The sequence below is a fragment of the Musca autumnalis genome, unplaced genomic scaffold (assembly GCF_047663935.1).
Source record: "Musca autumnalis isolate F117 unplaced genomic scaffold, ASM4766393v1 scaffold_3, whole genome shotgun sequence".
Lineage (NCBI taxonomy): Eukaryota > Metazoa > Arthropoda > Insecta > Diptera > Muscidae > Musca > Musca autumnalis.
In genome coordinates, this window is record NW_027411866.1 from 199,219,701 (window position 1) to 199,241,608 (window position 21,908).

Below are 21,908 nucleotides of genomic sequence, written 5' to 3' on the forward strand. Positions count from 1 at the left end.
ATTCGGCCCTCGGAAACGACCAGAGAGGTACAGCGCTGGCTGAGCAGATTGATAGCTCTACGTTTTGCACGGTCAATGAGGACGCCCCTACCAGAATTAGAGGAGAGTGTCACAGTTCGCCTGACATAACCATCGTGTCACCTGGTCTGACAAATGACGTTACCTGGCAACCCGTCATTTCCCTTGGATCAGACCATCTCCCCATAATTGTCTCCATTAGCAGATCACGATTTCATTACCTCTGAACGCCACACATTCGTCAATCATAAGAAAGCTGATTGGCCGGGTTTCAGAGAGTTCACCAATCACCGCTTCAGAGAACTGCCCAATCCTTCTGATGTTCGGGTAGCGAAAAGGACTTTCCGGGACATCATCACTTTTGCAGCCGCTCGCCATATCCCTGCTGGTCGAATACCCGAAGTAAGACCAAACTTCCCAGCAGAGGCGACGGGATTAGCAAATGAGCGTGAGGAGCTTCGCCGAACCAACCTCAATGACCCCAGAGTCAGGGAGCTGACACTGGAAGTTAACAGGCTGGTCTGTGAGCATAAGCGCAACAAGTGGTTAAATCATCTGAAGAGTTGACACATTGGAGCCGGTATAGGGGAATTGTGGGCAACGGTTAAGTCACTCTCGAACCCTGGAAGAAGGGAAGATAGGACCTCAGTCACGTTTGGCGACGTTACGTTGACTGACCCGAAGAGGTGCGCTAGTTATTTCAATCGTCAGTTTGGCGAGCACCCCGAGAGTGACAGGGCGAAGAGAAGAGTATTACGTCGCATCAGATCTCTTCCTACCGAGGAGGAACCACCACAGTTTACAATGGATGATGTTGCCAATGCCATCAGGAACGCTAAATCATCCAAAGCGTTGGGTCCTGATGGAATCTCCATGGTAATGCTGAAGTAGCTGGATGAGTCGGGAGTGGAGTATCTCACTAAAGTTCTCAACTTGTCGCTATCCACCCTCATTGTTCCCGAAGTCTAGAAAATGGGCAGGGTGGTCCCACTACGGAAACCCGGCAAGGATGCCAGCAAAACTGAATCGTACAGGCCGATTTCGCTTTTGTCGCACGTAGCAAATACCCTTGAGGCCTTAGTCCTCCCCCAGTATCAGAAATAGCTATCAAGTTGCCGATCATCAGCATGGATTCGGTAAGCAGCATAGCACGACAACTGCTCTGCACGCCATTACCACACATATTTGTCAAGGACTCAACCAGAGATGGCCGTGCGATAGAACAGTGATGGTGGCGCTTGACTTATCAAAAGCCTTTGATACAGTCAAGCACTCCACGCTGTTTGAGGACATTGAGCAGACAACCTTCCGGCCAAGCTTGAAACGTTGGATAGTCAATTATATGTGTGGACGCCAGTCGTACGTGGAATTCAGGAACAAGAAGTCCAAACCCGTAGAGTGAAACAGGGAGTTCCCCAAGGTGGGTTGATATCTACGGAACTGTTTAACCTCTACCTCTCCTGTATTCCGCCCTCTCCAGACGGCATGGAGATCGTAACGTATGTTGATGATTGCACGATCCTGTCGTCGGGTACCTATCCTGATGACATCTGTGAGAGACTGAACAACTATTTAACCGATCTTACCACCTTTTTCCATTGGAGGAATATGCAGATTTCCGCCACAAAATCAACAGGCACTCTGTTCACCACATGGGCAGCGCAGTTTGGAAGAGCATTGAATGGCGTGGTCGACGGTAGCAGAATTCCGACCACAAATTCCCCCAAAATTTTAGGGGTCACATTCGACACTACTTTCACGTCGTGCGCGCACGTCACAGCTATCTGCGACAAACTGAAAATTAGGAAAAAGGTCCTCAAGTCCCTAGTCGGCAGCACGCGATATGTCGGTCTGTGGTAAGCTATGCGGCGCCAGTCTTGTCCCCGAGGTTATGTGATACGAATTGGAAAAAGATTGAAACTTGCCAGAATGCCGCCCTGAGAACAGCAACAGGGTGCCTCCTCAAATCTTCAGTGGACCATCCACATGAGGAGGCAAAGATTCTTCCAGTAAAACAACACAATGGGATGCTTTCGTTACAGTACCTGTTTGAATGTTACCGTGTGAGCCATCCCAATCACCATCTTGTGGGTAGGCCCGACACATTCAGGCAGATCAGGAAATATATCCATGCTCTAGAGGGAGAGGTCCAACGATACAGGAGAGAACCCCCATATCAATAAGCATATCAAGCAGGTTTAAATAGTATTCACACGGATGCAGTTGCCAAGGCCTTAAGCAATTATAATGTGAAATACATCCCCCATCTATTGCAGCTGAGGATCGTCAGCTGCCACGACAAACTAGAGTAGTTTTGGCTCAACTACGCTCTGGATATTGCAGTCTCCTAAATTCTTATTGGGCGGAAATCGACAGCGCCGTGCAAGAAATCTGCCCAGTATGTGGCATGGACCCGCACGACACAAACACCTTTTCAACTGCCCAGCCAAACCTACACATGTAACTCCAGTGGATCTGTGGTTACATCCCATCGAAGCAGCCACTTTCCTGGAACTGGAGATAGACCCAGAGCCAAATTGAACAGGAGAACGAACAACAACAAGAACTGAGTACAGATACAGTACAGGTATACAGTGTAAATGCCGTGCTTGGGGACTACCCCCATCCATCGCAACAGAAGAACGCATGCTGTCAAGGAATGGTACCATACCTAACACATTAATCTGAATACAGAGGAAACATAAGCAGATAACTGAAAAGATATACGAATAAACATATCTGCGTTGCTACAATAACAACCAACCAGTTGATACAGCAATTAACAGTATCAACATGCCGCCTCCGATCTTAGAAACCTCAGGTATTACACCATACATACCTGCTGTCTTATTATTCTTCAGTCGGCCTATTGCTGCCTTGATATTCTGTCTGGCATTTTCGACATCTGAGATTGGTATCATCGACATCGTTACACTGAATGTCAATACTTGAGCGCACTGTATGTATCTGATACCATATGACCTGTACCAAAGCCACCCGTTAAGTCTCTTAAGTCGGACGTTATGTGCTGCTACATAACGAATGGAATAAAAGCCAAAAGGAATTTTTCTTTAAAAAAAAAACATACATATATTTTTTTAAAAATACAAATACATATGTACATACATACGAACTACATTTTCCATCTTATACATACATATATTTTTACTTAATCTAAACAGCTTAATTTGGCCATACAATACTCTCAATCCAATCGAGATATGAAGATACCCGGGTATAAATTGAAGGCGGTTCACCGGCACAGCCCTGACCAAACGAAGTAACACCAACAACATAGGCACGTTTAAATTGACCATTTATTTTTTCATATATTAATGGACCACCTGAATCACCCTGGCATGTATCACGTAAACCTTCCGGATCTCCAGCACATAAATGTGTCGCCGAACCAATGCGATTGGGTGCTGCCTCACTATTCGTGGCATAATATTGTTGGCAAATATTGTGGGGTACAACTTTGACATCTGTCTTGAGTAATTGATCCGAAGCAATACCGCCAAATTGGGTATGACCATAACCTACGGCTACGACATTGTCTGATGTTATGGTTTCTTCGGACCATAAACAGGGGGCATAAATGCTGGAATGGTAGAGAAGAGTTTTTTAGAATTGAATTGAATTCTTTAAATGTAAATGAATGTAAAACAAGTAAAAAAGTATCAGTCAGCTTTGCCGACAGAGATATACCCTCAGCCTGTGTGAAGTGAAACACTATTTTCCCAAAAAATTGTATTTAGGAGGTTTTTAGAATTTTGGGCGAATGAACTTGCCGACAAAAAATATATATTTAAATTAAAGCTCAAATGTGTTGTGTGGAGGTACCTAAAGGAATGGACCGAAGTGGACCATTTTGGAAGAAGGTCTTATTTTGGGAGACATTCCTCCCGATAGATATCGCGCCCACCAGCCATTTCAGTTGGTCACCATATAATTTAGGCCTTTGGATCATTATATCAGGAAACATGAACTTGCCCACGAAAAACATATTATTGCTGTAAATAGGGACACTAGAAGTACCTTCGTTAAAAATTTCCAAAGGATCCTCGAACAGACCCTTAAGGGCACTTAAACAAAGAAGTTGAAAATTGTTGTAGGTGTTACCCCAAGCAGTGTAACGATAGGCCCCACTTTTCAACATAAACTAAGTTTGGACACAATATTTCGAGATTCAAAGTTTGGACGAAATCGGTTGCTCCGTTCATGAATATTTTTTTCCGTTTTAGGGAATATTTTAGAACTTTTGTGGGGAGATGCCGGAAGAAGTGGACCTCTAAGCACCACCTTCGAATTTTGTCTAATATTCGAAGAAATATTACGATATGCAAAGTGTCTATCAACGCAGTATTTGGTTCGAGAGTTGTCATGTGCACCAGCCACTAGTCTTGCTGGCCGTAGAGTTTTTCTAAGCTTTGGGGACATTTTCTCAAGAAGTATGGAATTGCCAGTCAAAAAACTTGTATTTTTATGAATGAAATAGGAAAGCCGACGATTCGAACCACACAACCACCAATTTATTTGACTAGTTTCGCTGTTAGTTTTGCAGCTCATCAGACATATCGGCTGTGGGAGTGGCTTCTCTGTCATCGAACTTTCTCTTCTTTCAAATGCAACGTGTTCTTTTACAGTGACGAATATTTGTTCTTTCAACCTGTATGGTTTCCATGACAAACGCTTTTCAGTCGAACATGTCGGTAGAAAAATCAAAACGATTAGAGAGGAGGTCCTAAACTGCACTTTTCTGAAATTTTGTGTGGGTGGCACCGGAAGTAGTTGACATATATACATAGTCCATATTCTAACCTGATCTATGTCTCGTAGAAATATCAGGATGTGCAAAATATGGACCAAATCGGTTACTGCTTTCGAGAGTTATCGTGCACAACATTTTAGCGAAAAGTTTTAAGCTGTTGTGGAGGAGGTACCCAAAGGAGTGGACCGATGTGACTCATCTTAGAACTTGATTTAAGTTTGCCCAAAATATTACGATTGTCAAATTTTGTATCGAACTGGATTATCCGTTGGAGAGTTATCGCGTGGCGTTTCCCCTACACATGGTGCCGTAGAGGGTTTTTACAGCTTTCGGTTCATTTTCTCAGGAAGTATGGACTTCCCCCTGAAAAAATTTATACCGTCTTAATGGGGGCAGCGAATACATGTTCTTACAACAAAAATCAAAACGATTCGAGAGGAGGTCTTAAACTGCACATTTCCGAAATTTTGTGTGGGAGGTACCCGAAGGATTAGACCGATACAGTCCATATTCGAACTTGATCTATGTCTGGCAGAAATTTGACGAAATGCAAAGCTTGGACCAAAACATTACTCCCTTCAAGATTTATCTTGCGCACAATTTTCCGAATATTTTCGAACTTTTGTGAGGGAGGTACCTGAAGGAGATTTATCGTGCGAACAATTTTCCGAACATTTTCGAACTTTTGTGGGGGTGGTACCTAAAGGAGTGGTCCGATATGGCCCATCTTCGAATTTAAACTAAGTTTGGGCAAAATATTACGAAGTGCACAATTTGGTTTGAATCGGTTGATCCGTTCGAGAGTTATCGTGCGCTACAAATTGTCTAAAACGAAATTTCGTCCAAACATACGTGGGGTCTAAAACCGTCGTTTCGATGAGGCACATTTGCGGTCGTATCAAAGAGTATATACCCTATCTAACCTAAAGGCTGAGGGTATAAAAATGGAAAGTCCATTATCCTTTAAATCCGTCTGAAATTCTCCTAATACCTTACTTACTCTTTGTCCTCTTCTTCAAGCTCTATTAAAGCTATATCATTTTCCACTTTTACAGCATCGTATTGAGGATGTTTAATGAATCGTTTTATTTTCACATCTCGAACCGAGGCATCTGTTAAATTTGAACCACCAATACGAACCAGGGTTGGGAATTCACTGCAATAATTCATAAATGTTTTAGAAAAAATTAACAATATTTTCTAATATTATTTCTTACCCTCCAATTTCAGCACAATGAGCAGCAGTCAACACAAATTTGGGAGCAATAACTGCCCCACCACATCTGTACCATGGCTTGTTATCGAAATTTGATGTCCAACCGAGGGCAGCCTGTAAGAAGATATGGTTTATTATTGAAACGATTCCAACAGACTGTGAGTCTGTCTGTCATTGAATATGTTCTTAGTTAAGAATCATTTAATTTTAGTAAAGAATGTTAAAAACGATTCTTAAATTTGAGAAACATCATCAAACATTACCATAAATGGAAATTCATCCGGATTTGCTGGTGTACCGTGTACAATGGTCGATTGAGCTCTGGTATTTAAATCACATTCTGTAAAATATTTAGAAATAAATAACTGTTAGGACAAAAACACCATGGCAACACATAAGTTATCGGGCATGTTCTGGAATTCACCGTGTATCCATTTCACATCACACATGCACTTCACCTGTGAAAGCAATAGATGTTCTGTATTTCACGTGAAAAGAGCTTTCATATTTCACGAAAGAACTTTGGAAAGCTTTATTACAGCTTTCAAACGTTGTCATTAACAATGAAAAAATATTAGTCTGTGCGCATCAACGAATACGCATGCGTGTGTGTGGGTATCTACGCTTTGTTCTTTTGATTGTAAAGTGTGTTGCAGAACAGCTTTAGGTGTGTCCGATACACGTGAGGTGCAGAGGTGAATGCCAGAACATGCCTGTATATTTTAAAGCTGTACATAATCAGGGTGCCACCGTGGTGCAATTGTATGCACACCCGCTTCGCATGCTGAAGGTTGCGGTTTCGATTCCCCGATCAGGCGACATGAAATTTTTAATGCTGGGAAAATACTCTTCAGTAATGTTGGCGGCATTTCCTGAGTATTTCAGCCATGTAAGACGATAACTCAAGAACGAAGCAGACATAGATCGGGTTCGAATATGGACTATATCAGTCCACTCCTACGGAAAAAGTGAAGTTTAAGACGTCCTTTTGGATCGTTTTGATTTTTTTCATCAGATTGTCTTTGCGGACCCCTTTACGGTGGCGCAATTTTTTCGGGGACAAGTCCATACTTCCTGATATAATGGCCTAAAAGCTCCAAGAAACACGGACTGCACCAAATAAAATGGCAAATTCGCAATATAACTGTCGCAGGGAGTTTCTGATTTTCTTTGTACATCGTATTATTTTATCCAGCCATGTATTAGGTCGGAATATGGACTTTATCGGTCCTGTGCTTTTGTATACCCTCCATCATATTATAATTTTGTATACCCTCCATCATATTATAATTAAATTTGTCATTCCGTTTGTAACACATCGAAATATTCATCGGGGACCCTATAAAGTATTTATATTCTTGATCAGGGTAATATTCTAAGTCGATATAACCATGTCCGTCCGTCCGTCTGTTGAAATCAAGACACAGTTCGCTATTTTTACGATACCATCCGATTTTCGGTATTTTGAAAGTTTTAGCCCCAATATTCCACAGAAATGGCTGAAATCTTGTATTTAGTCTTCGTTGGGGGTATAAAACTTACCACCTGAAATTTGTAGGTATAGGTTCACGCCTTAATTTAGCCTCCATAGAACGGTACCTCCCGATTTTCGGTATTTTGAAGATTACGGCCGCAACAACCCACCGACATGACTGAAATTCGGTATTTAGTCTACGTTGGAGGTAAAAACCTTTCCGACTGAAATTCGTCGTTAAAGCTCAACTCCTTCATATAGCCCCTATAGAACGGTAACTCTCAATTTTCGGTATTTTGAAGGTTATGGCCTTAATATTCCACCGAAATGGCTGAAATGTAGTATTTAGTCTCCATGGGGGTATAAAACTTACCACCTGAAATTTTTTAGTATAGGTCGACGCCTTCATACAGCTTCCATAGATCGTTACCTCCCGATTTTCGGTATTATAAAGGTTTTAGACTCATTATCACACCGACATGGCTGACATTTTGTACTTAGCCTTTGTTGGGTGTATAAAACATTCCTCCAGAATTTTGTTGGTATAGGTCCACGCCTTCATATAGTCGCCATACAACGGTACCACCCGATTTTCAGTATTTTGAAGGTTGTGGCCGCAACAACCCACCGAAATGACTGAAATTCTGCAATTAGTCTACGTTGGTAAAAACTTTCCGACTGAAATTCGTCGTTATAGGCACACGTTTCGATATAGCCCCCATAGAACGGTACCTCCCGATTTTCGTAATTCTGAAAGTTGTGACCTTGATATCCCACCGAAATGACTGAGCTTTGTTATTTATTCTTCCATAGGGTTATAAAATATTCCTGAAGAGAATTATCAGTATAGGTCCACGTCTTCCTACATCCCACATAGAAGCATATATCTTGATTTTCGATATTTTGAAGGTTTTAGCCACATTATCTTACCGAAATATCGGAAATTTGGTATTTAGTCTTTTTCCGCCAGGAGAATTACTGAATATCGATTTTTTCTCTGATACACAAAGTTATATTTTCTCTATTCGTGGTAGAGCAGAGACCCTATAGGAATCCGAGGTAACTGGCTGTTAGAAGTTCAAAACGCAGAAAAAAAACAAAAAAAAATATGGAAAACAAATCCCATTAAAGTTGAGGACCACAGCATGAGCTGCGGACCATAATCAGCGAAACTGCACCTGGAATGATATTATTGCCTTACAGGTAGTGCGATGAAATCGGGCAGACATAAATATCACAAACGATTACGCACGGTTTTATGGCTGCCATGAAATAAAACTTGAGTTAGGTGTTGGATAAATTGGTAAATGGGAGGGTTAAAACTCATTCTCCTGCTTCACACCGCATAAAAGCAAAGTTCTTTAACATCACCTTCATGAGGTAACATCCGACAACGGAATGATTGTACAGCTGTAAAAAACATGGTAGTGAGCAGCACATGTTCCAACACCTCGACATACGCAAGGCCACGTGGATGTCCGCAGTTGACCACGATGCACCTCGCTAGGGTCAAAATGTGCCCCGTTCTATAACTAGTTCGGACAGCTTAGTTTCTACTTAACCCCATAGGGGACCCGATAGGGGACAGATTTCCCTCCTTGTCGTTGGGCGCGTCGAGTAAACTTTATTTCTTCCTTTTAGTGGGCTTTATGCCGTCTGTTGAGGAACATTATCGTTTGGAGGTAGACGCACGATCATTGTTTTGAGACATTTTCTCATAATCCATCGTACGCAATGACGGGATTAATAAGTACCCCCGACCCGGGATCTTCTGTAATTAGAAGGTTTCCTAAAGGAATGAATATCAGAATCTTCTCAAACTACTGAAAAAAATTATACTTGATACTTGGGTAAGGCTACTGAAGAGAAGAACGCAGTACACAGATTAATCCTGCAGTAGTAGCAACAAAAAGTTCCAAGGAAACATGTCGGGAGAAGGGGAGAAACGTATTTTCAAAAGCAAAAACGAAAGAACAGGGAACAACGTGAGCGCGAGAAACTCGAGATGTTCAGGAGTCAGAATGAAGTCCAAAAATTTTACCAGAGTGTAAAACACCAGACTGAAGAGTTTGGTGCAGACACATTCTGGACCTGGGGTGTCTTTATTGCCGCACATATTCGATAGCAAAAACTGTATGAAATGCTCTTTCCAAATAGAGTACTGAGGATCTGAAAGGGGCATTTCTTGCTCAATCTTGCATAGATAGAATATATCATAACAGAGTTTTGCTATAGATAGAAGTCCTTCTGAAGGAGTCTTCTTCAGTACAAGATTTTTTCTACATATAGAAAACTTCCCAAACGGGTCTTGTATAGCTAGAAGATCTGCTAAAGCGGTATTGTATAGATAAGCGACTTCCAAAAGGGGTCTTGGGTAGATAGAAGACTTCCTAAAGGGGTTTTATATAAATAGAAGACCCCCTAAAGGAGTCTTGTATAGATAGAAGACCTCCTTAAGGGGTTTTGTATAGATAGAAGATCTGCTAAAGGGTCTTGTGTAGGTAGAAGACCTTCTAAACGGGTCTTGTATAGCTGGAATATCTGTCAGAGGAGTCTTGTATAGATAAACGACTTCCAAAAGGGGTCTTGGGTAGATAGAAGACTTTCTAAAGGGGTCTTGGGTAGATAGAAGACCTCCTAAAGGAATCTTGTATAGATGGAAGACCACCTAAAGGGGTCTTGTATAGATAGAAGACCTCCTATAGGGGTCTTGTATAGATAGACAATCTGCTATAGGCGTCTTGCATAGATAGAAGACTTCCAAAAGGGGACTTGGGTAGATAGTAGACTTTCTAAAGGCGTCTTATATAGATAGAAGACCTCCTAAAGGAGTCATGCATAGATAGAAGACCTCCTAAAAGGTCTTGTATAGATAGAAGACTTCTTAAAGGGGTCTTGTATAGATAGAGGACCTCCTAAAGGATCTTTTATATATAGAAGACCTCATAAAGGGGTCTTATGTAGATAGAAGACCTCCTAAAGGGCCTTGTATAGACAGAAGATGTAGATAGAAGACCTCCTAAAAGGCCTTGTATAGACAGAAGACTTCTTAAAGGGGTCTGTATAGATAGAGGACCTACTAAAGGATCTTGTATAGATAGAAGACCTCATAAAGGGGTCTTATGTAGATAGAAGACCTCCTAAAAGGCCTTGTATAGACAGAAGACTTCTTAAAGGGGTCTGTATAGATATAAGACTTCCTAAAGGTGTTTTATTGAGATAGAAGACCTCCTAAAGGGTCTTGTATAGATAGAAGGCCTCCTAAAGGATCTTGTATAGATAGAAGATCTACTCTAGGGCTCTTACAGAGATAGAAGACCTCCTAAATGGGTTTTGTATAGATAGAAGATCTACTATAATGCTCTTACATAGATAGAAGACTTCCAAAGGGGGTCTTGGGTACATAGAAGACCTCCTAAAGGGTCTTGTATATATACAAGACTTCTTAAAGGGGTCTTGTATAGATATAAGACCTCCTAAAGGATCTTGTATAGATAGAAGACCTCATAAAGGGGTCTTATGTAGATAGAAGACCTCCTAAAAGGCCTTGTATAGACAGAAGACTTCTTAAAGGGGTCTTGTATAGATAGAGGACCTACTAAAGGATCTTGTATAGATAGAAGACCTCATAAAGGGGTCTTATGTAGATAGAAGACCTCCTAAAAGGCCTTGTATAGACAGAAGACTTCTTAAAGGGGTCTTGTATAGATAGAGGACCTCCTAAAGGATCTTGTATAGATAGAAGACCTCATAAAGGGGTCTTATGTAGATAGAAGACCTCCTAAAAGGCCTTGTATAGACAGAAGACTTCTTAAAGGGGTCTGTATAGATATAAGACTTCCTAAAGGTGTTTTATTGAGATAGAAGACCTCCTAAAGGGTCTTGTATAGATAGAAGACCTCCTAAAGGGCCTTGTATAGATAGAAGACTTCTAAAGGGGTCTTGTATACATAGAAGAACTCCTAAAGAATCTTGTATAGATAGAAGACCTCATAAAGGGATCTTACGTAGATAGAAGACCTCCAATATGGGTTTTGTATAGATAAAAGATCTGCTATAGGGGTCTTGTATAGATTGAAGACTTCCAAAAGGGCATTGGGTAGATAGAAGACTTCCTAGAAAGCTTTGAATATATAGAAGACCTGCTAAAGGGGTCTTGTATAGATAAAAGACTTCCTAAAGGAGTCTTGTATAGATAGAAGACCTCTTAAAGGGGTCTTATGTAGATAGAAGACTTCCTATAGTGGTCTTGTACATATAGAAGACTTCTTAAAGGGGTCTGGTATACATAGAAGACCCCCTAAAGAATCTTGTATAGATATAAGACATCATAAAGGGATCTTACGTAGATAGAAGACCTCCTAAGATCTGCTATAGGGGTCTTATATAGATTGAAGACTTCCAAAAGGGCATTGGGTAGATAGAAGACTTCCTAGAAAGCTTTGAATATATAGAAGACCTGCTAAAGGGGTCTTGTATAGATAAAAGACTTCCTAAAGGAGTCTTGTATAGATAGAAGACCTCTTAAAGGGGTCTTGTGTAGATAGAAGACTTCCTATAGTGGTCTTCTACATATAGAAGACTTCTTAAAGGGGTCTTGTATAAAAAGATGACCTCCTAAAGGCCCTTGTATATATTGAAGACCTGATAAAGGGGTCTTGTATATATATAAGATTTCCTAAAGTGGTCTTGTATATATAGAATACCTCCTAAACGTGTCTTCTTCAGGGGATAGAATGCCTCCTTAAGGGTCTTCTTCGGGTAAAGGCGTCTTCTGCAGATAGAAGACAGGGGTTTTGTATAGTTATAAGGCCTCCTAAACGGATTATGTATACATAGAAGACCTCCTTAAGGATTCTTCTATAATTAGAAGGTATCCTAAAAATATTTTTTATAGATAGAAGCCTACCTCAAGTGACCTTCTATAAATAGAATACCTTTTAAACGGGCCTTCTATATATATAATACCTCTTATGAGGATCTTATATATGTAGATAGAAGACCACATAAAGGGATCCTGTATAGATAGAAGACCTACTATAGGGGTCTTCTAGGGATAGAAGACTTCTTAAAGGGGTCTCATATAGATATAAGGTCTCCACAATGAGTCGTCTATAGATAGAAAATTACCTTGTTGCTATATTTCAATCTTATATAAATAATCACTAATATCCCAAACCCATTAGCTACTTACGGAAAAAAATTTTGCAAAAAATTAAATAGAGGTCAATTTTAGGTCAAGATTACCAAAAAGCGGTACCACGGGTCCTATGGGGAATTATCACCGGAACTAAGCGCTTATGGATTTATTGTTAGGACACTCAAAAAGATCAAATGCCAAATGAAATCCATACAAATTTAAAGAAATAAAAAAATTCTTACGTTTTGCTAGGGTGTTAAAAACATTTTATAGTAAGGATTTTTCTGCTGGGAAGTGTCGGCCAAAGTGGGTCTGGCAGTAAACGGCGATAAGACCAAGTTTATAGTAACCATATGCAAGATGTCCGTCCGGTAGACCAGGACCAACTTTGGACGTCGAAAAAATATAAATTTTAAGTAGTTAGTGATTTTATTTGGGTTGGGCGACGTTGGGGTTGGAAGATACCAAGGAACGGTCCTGACCGGTTTTAAAATGGCAAAACCCAGGATTTATCTTGGTCCCTCTTTCATCTCAAGTGGGCGCTGACCTCCACGTGGTGTCACCTGGGGACCTGCCTTTAACACCCGTTAAAGGTAGTGAGCTGGGGTTTGGGCGTCGGGTTAGTAACCCTCTCCTAGAAAAAACAGCCTACTAGGAAAAAACAAAAGAAAAACGAATCCCTCTAAAGTTGACGAACCCCGCAAACGTTTTAAGGACCATGATCTGCGAATCTGCACCTGGAATGCTCGCATTCTTAATAGAGAAGTTGCAGTTTATGCATTGGCAGATGTACTTGAAAAGTACAAAGCCGACATTACTGTCATACAGGAAATACGATGGAATGGGAAAGGCGTCACAACAACACCTAAAGGTGACGCACTGTATTATAGCTGCCATGACATAAAGCATGAGTTTGGTTGCGGATTTGTAGTTGGTAAAACACCTGGTCTCCAGCTTCACACCAGTGAATGAAAGACTTGCTACAATTCGAATAAAAGCAAAATTCTTCAACATCAGCTTTATTTGCGCTCATGCTCCCACTGAAGAAAAGGACGAACAGACCAAAGATATATTTTACGAGCGCTTAGAAAAAACATATGACCGTTTTCCTGCCCATGACATTAAAATTATTCTAGGCGATTTTAATGCCAAAATTGGAAAGGACAATATCTTTGGCCCTACAGTCGGAAAATTCAGTCTCCACAGTGAAATATCTGACAATGGTATGAGGCTGATAGTCTTCGCAGCTGCAAAAAACATGGTCGTTAGCAGCACCAGATTTCAACATGTCGACATCCATAAGAACACCTGGCTGTCCCCAGATCAGAAAACAAGAAATCAAATTGATCACGTTGTGATAAATGGAAGGCATTCATCGAACGTGTTGGATGTGGACCACTACCTTGTTGCAGCAAAGGTACCCATCCGGTTAAACGTAGCAAACAAAGTACGAATAGACACAACACGAAAGTTAGACATCGGTAAGCTGCAATCACAACAGATAGCCACAGCATATTTCACTCAACTAGCCCAATTGCTTAATCAAAGCACTCCTCATCCCGATAATATATCAGCGCAATGGCAAAGTATTGCCCACTCCATGCAAACAGTCGCAAAATCAGTACTTGGATACCAGAGACCTTCAGCAAGGAATCCATGGTATAATCAGGAGTGTCGTGCTGCTACCGAAGAGAAAAATGCGGCATATAGGGCTACTTTACAATCCGTAGCAACGCGTAGTGCACCAGAGAGATATCGGGAGAAAAGGAGAGAGGAGAAACGTCTTTTCCGCAGGAAAAAGAGAGAGAGATGGAAAAGCGGGAGTGTGATCAAATCGAGACTTACAGGAGACAGAATGAAGTCCGCAAATTCTAGCAAAGAGTCAAGCATCAAACTGATGGCTTTGGTACAGGCACATCCTCCTGTAGAGACCAGCAAGGTAATCTGGTAACTGATACAGATAGTGTACTCAAGGTATGGAAAGAACATTTTTCAAAACTGTTGGTATCCAATAGCAGCGAAGACGACGAAGATACCACAGACCCAATTCCTGAAGATGGTATTGAATGTATACCGCCTAGCCAAGATGAGGTAAAGACAGCAATAAATCAGCTGAATAATAATAAGGCAGCAGGAGCCGATGGCTTTGCCAGCCGAGCTGTTCAAAACCGGAGGCGACACGCTGATAAGTTGTATTCATTAGCTAGTTAGCACCATCTGGCAGGAAGAACGAGTACCCGACGATTGGAACCTTAGTATCCTGTGCCCCGTCCGCAAGAAAGGAGATAAGACTGTATGCCCTAACTATAGGGGCATAATTCTACTCCCTAGATCGTGTCAGGGATATTGTGCGAACGACTAAAGCCTATGGTCAACGAGATAATTGGACCATACCAATGCGGCTTTAGACCTGGCAAGTCCACCATTGATATTTACCCTGCGGCAAATCCTAAAGAAGACCCAAGGGATGCAGATCAACACCTACCACATTTTTGTCGATTATAAAGCAGCCTTCGACAGCCCGCTGCATTCAATGGTATTCCAAGCCATGTCTGAATTTGGTATCCTCGCAAAGCTCATCCGGCTTTGTAAAATGACTTTAACTGACACGAGATCCTCAGTTAAAATAGGAAAGAACCTCGCCGAAGAGTTTTGTACCAAAAGAGGTTTCAAACAAGGAGACGGCCTTTTGTGTGATCTCTTCAACATCCTTCTGGAAAGTGTTATACGAGAGGCAAACGTCAAAAGAAGTGGCACAATCTACACCAATAGCCACATGTTACTTGCTTATGCTGATGATATAGACATCATGGGACAATCAGAAAAAGAATTAACTGATACCTTTTTGAAGGTCGAAGGAGAATCTGCTATAGTGGGTCTGGCGGTAAACGGTGAGAAGACCAAGTTGCTGGTGTCGACGCGGAATGCGTCCATTGAGCTCGGACCAACTGTGGAAGTTGGTTTCTATAATTTTGAGGTAGTAAAAGACTTCGTCTACCTCGGCACCTCTGTAAACACAACAAACGACATCAGTTGTGAAATAAAAAGAAGAATTGTATTGGCCAACAGATGCTACTTTGGTTTAAGTAAGCAGTTAAAAAGCAAAGCCACATCTCGTCAAACAAAAATAACGCTCTACAAAACACTGATACTACCCGTGCTGATGTATGGCTCCGAAGCCTGGGTACTTGCGCAAGCAGACATGGCAGTGCTTAGTGTGTTTTAGAGAAAAATTCTTCGAAAGATCTATGGACCAATCTGCGTTGACGGTGAATATCGACGTCGCATAAACCACCACAACGACATCAATATAAGTTAAACGTATCGAGATGCAGCGATTGCGTTGGCTAGGCCATATCATAAGAATGGGCGAAGATGAATCCGCTAAAAAGGCGTATAAATACGAAGTAGTTAATGACTTTATTTACCTCTGCACCGTCATAAATAAATCAAACAGCATTAGTTATAAAGAGAAGAATCATATTGGCCATCTGATGGCTACTTTGGACTAAGTAAACAGCAAAACCATCTTTTGCCAAATAGTGGACTTTATGAATCGGAAGAATATCAATGTCGCGTCGGTGCAGGAAACCATGCTGAACGACCATAGCTTAGTACGTTGTGATGGTTACAACGTAATAAGGAAGGATCGCACCAGATGTGGAGGTGGGGGATTAGCTTTCCTTTTGCACCAGTCTGTTCAATACAGACCTATCTCGCTTGAGCCTGCCTCTAATGACCCGTACATGGAATGTATGTATGTAGCAGTCAGGTGTGGAACTGCCGAAATAGAGTTGCTGAACGTATACATCCCGCCGAGAAATAGCTGTATCTCAGATTATAAGCCTGACATTAGCCCGCTTTTGGAAGGTCATAATCGTCTGGTCCTGGGGGACTTTAATGCGCATCATGAGATGTGGCATTCGGCCCTCGGAAACGACCAGAGAGATATAGCACTGGTTGAGCAGAATGATAGCTCTACGTTTTGCTCGGTCAATGAGGACGCCCTACCAGAATTAGAGGAGCGTGTCAAAGTTCGCCAGACATAACCATCGTGTCACCTGGTCTGACAAATGACGTCACCTGGCAACCCATCATTTCCCTTGGTTCAGACCATCTCCCCATAATTGTCTCCATCAGCAGACCACCCAATTTCATCACCTCTGAACGCCGCACATTCGTCAATAAAGCTGTTTAGCCGAGTTTGAGACAGTTCACCAATCATCGCTTCAGAGAATTGCCCAATCCTTCTGATGTTCGGGTAGCGGAGAGGACGTTCCGAGACATCATCAATGCTGCAGCCGCTCGCCATATACCTGCTGGTCGAATACCCGAAGTAAGACCAAATTTTCCAGCAGAGGCGACGGGATTAGCAAATGAGCGTGATGAGCTTCGTCGAACCAACCCCGACGACCCCAGAGTAAGGGAGCTGACACTGGAAGTTAACAGGCTGGTCGGCGAACATAAGCGGAACAAGTGGTTAAATCATCTGAAGAGTTGCAACATTAGAGCCGGTATAAGCAAATTGTGGACAACGGTTAAGTCACTCTCGAACCACGGAAGGAGGGATGACAGGACCTCAGTCACGTTTGGCAACGTTACGTTGACTGACCCGAAGAGGTGTGCAAGTTACTTCAATCGACTGTTTGTCGAGCACCCCGAGAGTGACAGGGCGAAGAGAAGAGTGTTACGTCGCATTTGATATCTTCCTGCCGAGGATGAACCACCACAGTTTACAATGGATGATGTTGCGAATGCCATCAGGAACGCTAAATCATCCAAAGCGTTGGGCCCTGACGGAATTTCTATGGTAATGTTGAAACAGCTGGATGAGCCGGGAGTGGAGTATCTCACTAAAGTTCTCAACCTGTTGCTAGCCACCCTTATTGTTCCCGAAGTCTGGAAAATGGGCAGGGTGGTCCCGCTACTGAAGCCAGGCAAGGATGCCAGCAAAGCTGAATCGTACAGGCCGATTTCGCTTTTATCCCCTGTAGCGAATACTCTTGAGGCCTTAGTCCTCACCAGCATTAGAAATAGCTATCAAGTTGCCGCTCATCAGCATGGATTCCGTAAGCAGCACAGCACGACAACAGCGCTGCACGCCATCTCCACACATATTTGTCGAGGACTTAACCAGGAACGGCCGTGTGATAGAACAGTGATGGTGGCGCTTGACTTATCAAAAGCCTCTGATACTGTCAAGCACTCCACGCTGTTCGAGGACATCGAGCACACAACCCTCCGGCCAAGTCTGAAACGTTAGATAATCAACTATATGTGTGGTCGCCAGTCGTATGTGGAATTCAGGAACAAGAAATCCTAGCCCCGTAGAGTGAAACAGGGAGTTCCCCAAGGAGGGGTGATATCTCCGGAACTGTTTAACCTCTACCTTTCCCTCCAGACGGCATTGAGATCGTAACGTATGCGGATGATTGTACGATCCTGGCGTCAGGTACCTACCCTGATGACATCTGTGAGAGACTGAACTCCTATTTAACCGGTCTTACCACCTTTTTCCACGCGAGGAATATGCAGATATCCGCCACTAAATCGACGGCCACTCTGTTCACCACATGGACGGCGCAGTATAGAAGAGTGTTGAATATCAGGGTCGATGGTAACAGAATTCCGACCACAAACTGCAACAAAATTCTAGGGGTCACATTCGACACCACATGCATGCCAGCTATCTGCGATAAACTGAAATGTAAGAACAAGCTCCTCAAGTCCCTAGCCGGCAGCACTTGGGGTGCAGATAAAGAATCCTTGTTGGCCACGTAAAAAGCGATAGGTCGGTCTGTGGTAAGCTATGCGGCGCCAGTTTGGTCCCCGAATTTATGTGACACGCCGTCAGAACGCCGCCCTGAGAACAGCAACAGGTTGCCTCCTCAAATCTACAGTGGATCTACATGAGGAGGCAAAGATTCTTCCAGTACGACAACATAATGAGATGCTATCGTTGCAGTACTTGCTCGGGAGTTACCGTGAGAGCCATCCCAATCACCATCTGCTGGCCACCGATACACCCAGGCATATCAAGAAGGATATTCATGCTTTAGAGACGACAGTCCAACAATATAGGAGAAAACCTCTAGATCAGCAGGCATATCAGGCAGGTTTGAACATCATTCACACGGACACAGTTGCTAAGAACATAAGCAAGTATTGTGTGAATGCAGTCCTTGGAGCACATCCCCCATCTATCGCAGCTGAAGAGCGTCAGCTGCCACGACAAACCAGAGTAGTTTTGGCTCAATTACGCTCAGGATATTGCAGTCGCCTAAATTCCTATTGGGCGGGAATCGGTCGCGCCGTGCAAGACATCTGCCCAGTATGCAGCAAGGGCCCGAACGATACTAAGCACCTATTCAACTGCCCCGCCAACCCTACTCATCTGACTACAGTGGATCTGTGGTTACATCCCATCGAAGTAGCCAACTTCCTGGAACTGGAGATAGACCCAAAGCCCGATTGAACAGGAGAACGAATATACAAACATAATAATAAAACACTGTTACAACAACAACAAAAAAATTACCCTCTACCAGACACTGATACTACCCGTTCTTATGTATGGATCTGAAGCATGGGTAATTGCAAAACCAGATGAACCAGTCCGTGGTGTGTTTAAGAGAAAAAGAAAGCATTTTGGATCGAGTTGTTCCAGCCGACGGACATCGATGTAGTAAAACGTAAGGAGCTACAACTATAGCGTTGACTGAGCCATGTCAGTACCAGAAACGGACCCGCATTTCTTCAGATTGGTTTTAGGCTTGGAAAGTTTAGCACACCGGCATGACAGAGAAATAAAAATATTTGATGATCATTTTAGTAGGTAGTGGTAAGAACTTTTAGAGCTTTCGGGTCATTATCTACACTTTACTATTTTAAAAGTGAACTTTTTTCAAGATATGCAGAGAATAACTGTTTCTTACCCAAATCGCTTCGTCGCAAACCAGTCAATTCCAATAGATTCCCCACAAATGATGTCGTAGTAGTAGCTCTTGTTGATCTTATTGTTGTTGTAGAATCCATAACGGCCGCCGGCGCAGATGCATTGGGACAACAAACGAAATGTTCCTTTTTAATAAAATAACAGGTTTTCGGATAGATTTTCTCTTTTTGCCACTTCGTTAGCACATCGGGACATTCATCGACATTTTTACATTGACCAGCAATACGCGATGCATCATCGACAAAACAATCATCCCAATTATCTTGGGGATAAATAATGCCACGTTGTGATTGGGGTCGGATTGCGGGTGTGGCATCTAAGAGAAATTGGGAAATAATCGTTAATATATCAATTACTTCTTAGCGCAAAAATATCCGATACTTACAATTCTTCTTTAGCAAAACAATTGCAACAATATAGAAAAATTCCCAACACATTTGCATTTTGACAAAGATGCCGTCCGGCGTCAAGATATGTGGTGATGCTGATGCAAATGCGGTTTGGATCAAACTGTGAAACTGGCTTGCAAACAACCATTTATGGTTAATAAACAATCTTTTGGCTTACTGTTTTTTGTATTCTGTTTTGATACTGAAAACCTGATTTGATGATAATAACAAATAAATAAAAAATAATAAACAATAAAAAAATGCTGCAGCCACGAACCATGTGTGTCGGGAATCAACGTGTGTGAGTGACCTGTAGAGTGAAAATTTCATGAAGAGGGAATCTCCTGCTTCAGATGTTTTTTTAAAAGGGAGAAAGAAGATGACTTACGGTGATTCACGTGCGTTAGCAGACAGTTAATTAATGAGGTAAAACGTTTTTTCGGAAATCAATGGCATGACAGATTTAATTAAGATGAACTGTGGGTATTATAATTGACACAACAACGTGAGGAGATACAGTAGGCAAAGATTGTTTTAGTACAACCTTCAAAAATGAGTAAAATCTTTATTAATTCCATATGGTTCTTTGATACGAAAACCTAGTAACACTGACAGCAAAAATCTTTATGGCAGACTGAGATGTCTAGAGACACGATTTATAAGCTTTGAACCCGCTGAGGAAGTTACGTAAACTGAACTTCTAACATGAAAGTTCTTAAAATCTCCACTGATGTTGGGTCGAAGATCAATCTTCAATGGGCAGAAACCAATGGGTTCCACCTACTGTTCGGTGCCAAAGGCTCTAATAGCTGTTACACCGCCGCATAGAATCGTGATTTCAATCCTAACCTATTCATTATCCAAGCATCAATGACAACTTTCTTCCTGCATCAACACATATTCTGTCCCACTTTCCCCTTATCTCTACCGATTATATAATTCACCCTTAAATCGAGATGCAACTTTCGCAAAGCTGACTGGTCCAAATTCACTGTTTACATCAATTTAGACGATACATCTATACCGCTTAAATGAGGACAGGGAAGGTCTCCTCGAAGAATTTCGTGACAACCAGATCGGCCTTATCACCAACTCAATCCCACGGCGGCCGGTTCTATGCGCCGGTTTGACTCGGAGGAATCTTCGACCAGGGGCCGCACCTCAACAATTATATGTTTGTGTATACTTTCTTCACCATGAGAGAGGGTATATATCCCGGTATGTCGGTTCTGAGGTATTGTAGTCCGTGCTGGGATAAAGAAGAACCCCGGGCCATGGTGATATGTAATGGATCTAGAGAATGGGTGCAGTTCAGAGTCTGCGATAGGAATTATGTTGTCCCAGTGTGTCTCCAACTTCGTCGTCGGAATACGAGACATCCCCGCAATCTCCATGTATGTATGGGTGTAGAAGCAAAATGTGGCCGAGGTAGAGTTGCTGAATGTATACATACTGCCGATAAATAGCTATGTCTTGCGTTCTGCTCGACATTAATTCGCTATTGGAGGGCAATAACAGTTTGGTGATAGGGGACTTCATTGCTCATCATGAGCTTGGGCATTCCGTCCTGGCAATTACCAGGGGGGTACAGCGCTGGCCGAGCATATTGATAGCTTCACATTTTGCACGGCGAATGAAGACACCTCTACGAGTATAAAAAGTGATTGCCACAGCTCGCCGGACATCACCATGACACCCGGTCTGATAAATGACGTGTCCCGGCAACCCGTTATTTCCCTTGGCTCAGACCATCTTCCGATCATCGTCTCCGTAAACAAACCACCCGATTTCATAACCTCTGACCGCAGTACTTTTCAGAATATATTCCCCACATTCTCCTCTGTAAAGTTGCCAAAGACACTATATACCTAAAATGCAAGGATTCCAAGATATCTTAACTCGAATATTTCAAAAAAAAACTAGAATGTAAAAGAAACCTGAAAAG

The 21,908-nt window shown here is 42.2% G+C and overlaps 1 protein-coding gene across 1 annotated transcript; it reads right to left on the minus strand.

Moving 5' to 3' along the window:
- Window positions 1-3,082: 3,082 nt before the first annotated feature.
- Window positions 3,083-20,173, minus strand: spirit (Serine Protease Immune Response Integrator). The gene is made up of 6 exons (XM_073972675.1): window positions 19,960-20,173; window positions 19,555-19,890; window positions 6,269-6,345; window positions 6,007-6,119; window positions 5,790-5,945; window positions 3,083-3,619 (listed from the first exon to the last, which is right to left on the minus strand). Exons 1-6 carry the CDS (start codon window positions 20,015-20,017, stop codon window positions 3,202-3,204), a joined length of 1,158 nt encoding a protein of 385 aa, XP_073828776.1. The 5' UTR covers window positions 20,018-20,173; the 3' UTR covers window positions 3,083-3,201.
- Between the last annotated feature and the right edge of the window lie 1,735 nt (window positions 20,174-21,908).